The following is a 6,002-nucleotide window of genomic DNA, read 5'->3' on the forward strand; positions in this document are numbered from 1 at the left end:
AACATTTTGATCGTCTTTTTCCACACTTTTGTCACGTTTTCAATGTTTGTTTTTTTTTGTTTTGTTTTTCTGTTCTTTTATTGACATTTTTGAAGCTTTTTCCAAAAAAATTTGTCATTTCTTTTCAATGTTCTTAGGTCATTAATTTTTTTTTCCCTTTCAAAAACTATACAATTGAATAAAACAATGAAACGTTCAATGAAAGTAGTGGAGTGATCATTTATTTTACTTGTGAAGAGTAATAGTTGTATGGAACATCAATGTTTTTTGTTTTTTTTTGGGGTTGAAAGAAACGCATATTTTTGACATAGAAACTTTTTGAAAATGGGTCAAATTTGACCCGAGGACAACGAGAGGGTTAAAGACATTAAGAACTTGAAACTGTCCATACGTAAAACCCAGCAAGAAAAGGTTCCTTGTTTTGTTCAAGGGTATGTGCCCTGAGAGCAGAATCCAACACTGGGTCAAGTCCCTTATGAAATGAGGTATGTATAGTATGACGTGGATATTTGGCTCAAGTGTCTGAGAGCATTAAAGTACAGTATGTCTTTCAAGAGTGGGGGAAAAAAAAAAAAATCTATGAGACAAAGTGATTGCTTTCTCGTTTCTAGAGTGGCGTGACTGTAGGAGAAGCTGTCTCCATGAATCCACGCGTTACCAGTCATAAAGGTACAGTATTTGTGTAGTCCTCCTCTATTCAACCTCTGGCTGGAATAAGAGCTAGATTAAAAGTATTTTGTAACCAATATCTCACTGACATCCTGGATAGTCTTTGAGTGCTTAAATCCACATCTTTTTATCTGTAAGTTTCTGAAGCAGGTGTGATCGTGACACCCACGTTACCTAAATGTCAAAAGGCTTTAACAAGGTGTTGGCCTGGAGGAGGACAAACATCTCTGGTTGGAGAGTTCCAGTCTGTTACAAATTGTAATGCTATTGCACGTTCATAATTCTCTAAATACACTACTGCAGCTTTTCTTCAGGGTCAGGAATGAAAATACACAAACGGCATCAGATGGTAGGGGTGTGCAAAAGAAAAATCGATTAATATTCAAGCTCTACAGATTCAAAACTGATTCATAGAATTTATTTTTAAAATTGTATGTCTACTGCAATCACATGGGAAAAGTTACATTTACATACTGTGAATCTGGGTTTTTTTTAAATCGAGAATCGTTTCTGAATCAAATCGTAAGCCTAAAAATCAATATCAGATCGTGCACCCCCTATCAGATGGGAGTTAAAACCACACACAAAAACTGCTGTTTAGGTTCAGTCTCTGCATCCATTTCCAAAACTGTCAAATACCTGCTGTAACATGAACTTTAGGCATTATAATGAATACATTGTGTTGAACAAAGAAAATACAGCATGACTTAATTTTCATATTTTATTCAAAACATTATGGTGAAACACATTTGCCTTCTTTTAAAAAAAAAAAAAAAAAGTCTAAATACATAGTGTCCAGGCATTCTGCCCTCAATTTCAAAACATAACCATTACAAATATTTGTAGAGAAAACAAAAGTAAATAACTGCCATGACGGTACATTAATATAACATTAGTATATTGTCAAATGTGGTATTAAATAATTACTCATCTCGTTAACAAAATATGCCATTTAACAATGGTTTCAGACTGCAGCCCAGCTATTCAAAGGACCTTTGCATAGAAAGCAACTTTGATCCATAAACGGAATAAAAGCCTGACAAACGGGCATCATGTGCTTTCTCAAACAACGTATCGCAGCGTTTCCCCTGTCACAGTTCAGCAGTGTTGGTGTAAATGCTGGACTAACATAATAGCTGGCTAAGTTACAGTCAAAACACCTTTCCTTAAGTGTTTTTCTTTAAAACAACATACATTAGAATATTAGAACATGTTATAGGACTCCACTTTATTATTTATAGGCAAATCTTACCTGTAATGTTACCACTGCTTAATAAATAGAGTAAAAGACAAACCACATGCTCACATGACTTAGAAATGCATATTAATAACAAAAGTGCAATAATTCAGATGTAAACCAGACCAAACGTGTGAACCCCACTAAAACGAGCAGAACCTGACCTACTGATGAGTGAACAACTGTTCACAGGGTGGAAGTCGGCACCACCTGGACTCCGTCAGCCAATGTGGCTCGCAGCATGATGCTAATCGCCCACCACCACTGATCAATATTATTACATCTGTACAACAGAAGCTGTTGCGTAGTGGTTGTGACTTGAGCTAATGTGACACCTACAGTGGCTCTGTATGGTCCCATTAAAACCAATGACGATGGGCTGTATCCAATCACAGTACCGTAAAGGCTCTTTGAATAAAAGCATCTATTAAAAGACATGAAATACTCATTTTGAGCCGGACTTTGCATGTAGAAATAATGGAACACGCCACGTGTGACTGTGCAATCATACTGTACGTCCAACTACTAATTACTGAAATGTAAACTGATGGATACAAAGAAGAATCGCCCAGTTAACGATAATCTTCAACAATTGTACACACTTAGACTTACATTTTCTTCTTTGTATCTGAATAAAACACTGTGGATTTCTTCGGACTAGAAAGCACATTTTCCTGTGTGCTCCCACTGTTCAAAATCCTGACCTGATCGCTTAAGGCGCTGACACACCAACCCGATTATCGGCCGTCGGACAGTCTGGCGAGGTCGGTGACTCGAGTCTGTTCGGTGTGTTCCGTGCCGTCGTCAGTCAGAGGAGCCGTCGGCCTTCATTTGGGCCGACTGGACATGTTGAATCCGCCAGTGGGCAGTCGGACTCAATGACCGATTACCGGAAATGACGAGCGGGATGAGCGCCTTTTTAAACTGACCATTGTCAATCTGAAATGAAGACAGATTCAGCAACTGCACGGCCCATTTCTCGCTTTAAAGGTTTTCAGAAACACGTTTCGGTGAACTATTTTTGTAAAATATGAGATCGTATTCCAAACGAAGCCGCCATTATGGTCGGGGAGAAACCAGTCCCACGTGGCGCGTTCGTCCAATCATTTTTTGGGGTGACAAAATGCTGTTATGGAGACGTATTACGTCTCGTGCACGCGCAGAACGTACGCTCAACTCGGCGTCGCTTTGGTGTGTTCCGGGGCACTTTTCTTTGACCAACTCGGGGAGGCAGATCAGGCCCACTGCCGACGGTCGGCCATCGGGTTGGTGTGTCAGGGCCTTTAGCACCCAATACCACGCCCCTGTTAGAACTGATTGATAAATATGAGGTTAAAAGATTTCTTCACAGAAGTTTGACCAATAGGTATATTGGTTCAACCGTTCTCCTTCAAACACCAGCCAAATCACATTGTCTCGGAACTCACGTTAACGTTGTTACGCTGGCGTTTTAAGTTCAGTCCACTGCATGAATCAGCACCAGTACGTGACTGATAAACTGGAATGTTCAATGTGAACGCAGGATTGCTTGAAGCTGTGATGCATTTGACAAATTTTAGGGCAACACTGCTGAAGTAATTTTCTCTCCATAGACAGTGATCACCTGTTCTTCTTCTCATTTGCTGAATAAGTCCCGTTTTCTAATCAGACACCTCCCTTCCCTAGTTCCAACTAGCCGAGTCACACTCGAAGCTCTAGTAAAGCCGCTTTTTCACCAGTTTATTATGCACTGACTCATTGCTCAGCCATTGTGGGAAAAAAAAGCAGCTTTATCTGGCTTACGCATCATTTTACTCCCTTTCTGCCGGGAAACAGAAACAATTCATGTTGCACAAAAAGCTGCCGCATGCATCACCGCTACTCCATGTGCACGCCCACCTATGGAGCATTTCCTGTCTTACCATTTCTACATTCTTACTACTTTCTAAAGCCCATAATACACTATTTCTTCAGCAATATATAAAAACAACAATGTGAATATTCAATGTGTTTTGACAATCCAGCCGTTTGCCTTGAGAATTCCGTTTTTTTTCGTCCACTAATTTAAGTGAATGGGTGTTCAGGTTACTTCCTTACAGTATGAGGACGTTGAAGCAATCAGGACTCAACCAGGATCTCCATCAGATGCTCCAGCTCGAGTCCTTCTCTCACAAGATTCGGACTAAGGAAGGCTGGCGAAGAGGAGGATGAGGAAGACAATGGGCAGAATGAGGAGAACGAAGGCAGGCACTTCAGATTCTGGTTGAGAGAGAGAGAGAAGGGGTTTGAGGGGGGGAAGGAGGAGGAGAAAGGCTGCAGATACCGTAACAGATCGTCCCCGGCCTGGTATCCACCTCCACTGGCTCGGAGCCCAAGCACTCCCATGTCCCTCTCCAGCAGGGACGTGTCTATATCTTGGAACAGATCCTCCACAGTGAGCTCACTGAGGTAGCTGGACCTCATCACTTCCACGCTGCTCTCCGGCACCCTCCACTCTTCCTGCTGCTCCCAGCTTCCCCCGTTACCTCGGACTGCCTGTTTCCCCCATGCCACGCCGCCATCAGAGGGCCCCGACAGGTTCTCCAAGGACCTGAGAGGTGTCCGTGGAGCTGCCTGTGGGCTCCCGTCAATGGTAGAGTCCAGTGCAGTGAGAATGGAGGAGATGGCAGCTGAAAGGGAGAAATCAGAATCCGTGGACATCGATCCCCAGTCCTCATCTTCGTCTTTGACAGACAGAGGGACATTTGACGCACTTAAGTGGCAAGTTGCAGGAGACCTACTTGTAGCACAATTTGACAAGTTATTCAAAGAAACCACAGGGCAGCTAACAAGAGCTGAGTGGCTGTTAGACAACATCACTGCAGAGTGATGTTTTGCTTCGACTCCAGTAAAAGTACTCTCCTGGAGTTCAGATGAAGAGCTACAAAGTGGTTGTGGCACCTCCATGTCTACAGAGGGCGCCCTACAAGCCTCATGGCTGACCTGCCGCAGCGTGTTGGCTATCAGAACAGACCGCCGCAGGCTGGGCTCAGGTAGCTCCTGGCCACGCTGATACTTATTCAGGGAAACTGAGAACACAAACTGGCGCTGGCTCTCCCATGTAGGGCTGCTCGGGTCTGAAACCTCCACGTCCTCTGGTGGGTGTTTACGCTTCTGCCCCTTCATGATCATCTTTAAACTGTGGAGGAAGGGTAAAACCGTTAAGTTGACTTGTATTGCTGCTAAAGAAAATCATCTACTGTTGACACTTAGTAGATGCTCAGTTTCTCAGTGTCAAAGTAAGAAATTACTTTAATTCAATTACTGAAATTGAAACTCTCATAACATAAATATGGAATAAGAAAACTTTGTCTGTTCACACAGAAAATGTTCTTGCATCGTCTGCAGTCAACAGGTAACATTAAAAAACACACAAACATAAAAACAAGCATCTGTATGTTCACCCAACAACATCTGACACACACACACACACACACACACACACACACACACACACACACACACACACAGTAAAGTAAATAAAGAATAATATTAAAATGCTGATGAGATGAGCATCCATGGAAATTTAATCTGGTACAAATAAACATTAAGGCTTCTCAAAGATTAGGAGGATTTGCTTGATTTTCTTTTTTTTAATCTTTTATTTTTTTTACTTTTCCTATTCTAAGACATTAATTTGGGCTCTTGCAGCCTGTGGTAAACATTTGTCATTTTCTAATCTTATGGCCTATAATCAGTAGAAAAAAAAGGTGCAGCCATAGACTGAGACAGTGGATAGTGAGGGCAGCAGTAAGCATGTTAAAATGGTAAACTGCTTGTTGTAATACGTGAACAGCAAGTGCTTGAAATCAGTGATTCTCAAAGTGGGGTCCTGGCACTCTGCCAGGGGGTCCATGAGAAAGTTTTCAGATTCATTCATTTAAATAAATGGATGGATTTTCTTTGGAGTTCGCTTTGTGTATATTCAAATTTGGCAGAATGATTTGGCAAATAATTGTATTTAACGTTAGTTAATAGATAGCTAAGTTCGGATTAACTAGCTGTTGAAAACACGAAGATGATACCTTCTAAATAAATAACTCCGTTACCTTAAAGTGATGCGTTCAACGAGGTTTTC

General features: G+C 41.6%; 1 protein-coding gene across 2 annotated transcripts in view; it reads right to left on the bottom strand.

Moving 5' to 3' along the window:
• Positions 1-1,376: 1,376 nt before the first annotated feature.
• Positions 1,377-6,002, bottom strand: part of sertad3 (SERTA domain containing 3) — a 6,907-nt gene continuing 2,281 nt past the window's right edge. For both annotated transcript variants that reach the window (XM_078246983.1, XM_078246985.1), the window contains exon 2: positions 1,377-5,063. In XM_078246983.1, coding sequence (XP_078103109.1) covers positions 4,004-5,056 — 1,053 coding nt within the window. In that variant the 5' untranslated portion in view covers positions 5,057-5,063 and the 3' untranslated portion in view covers positions 1,377-4,003. The remainder of the gene's footprint in view (positions 5,064-6,002) is intronic.

This window comes from Sander vitreus, chromosome 3, assembly GCF_031162955.1.
Source record: "Sander vitreus isolate 19-12246 chromosome 3, sanVit1, whole genome shotgun sequence".
NCBI lineage: Eukaryota > Metazoa > Chordata > Actinopteri > Perciformes > Percidae > Sander > Sander vitreus.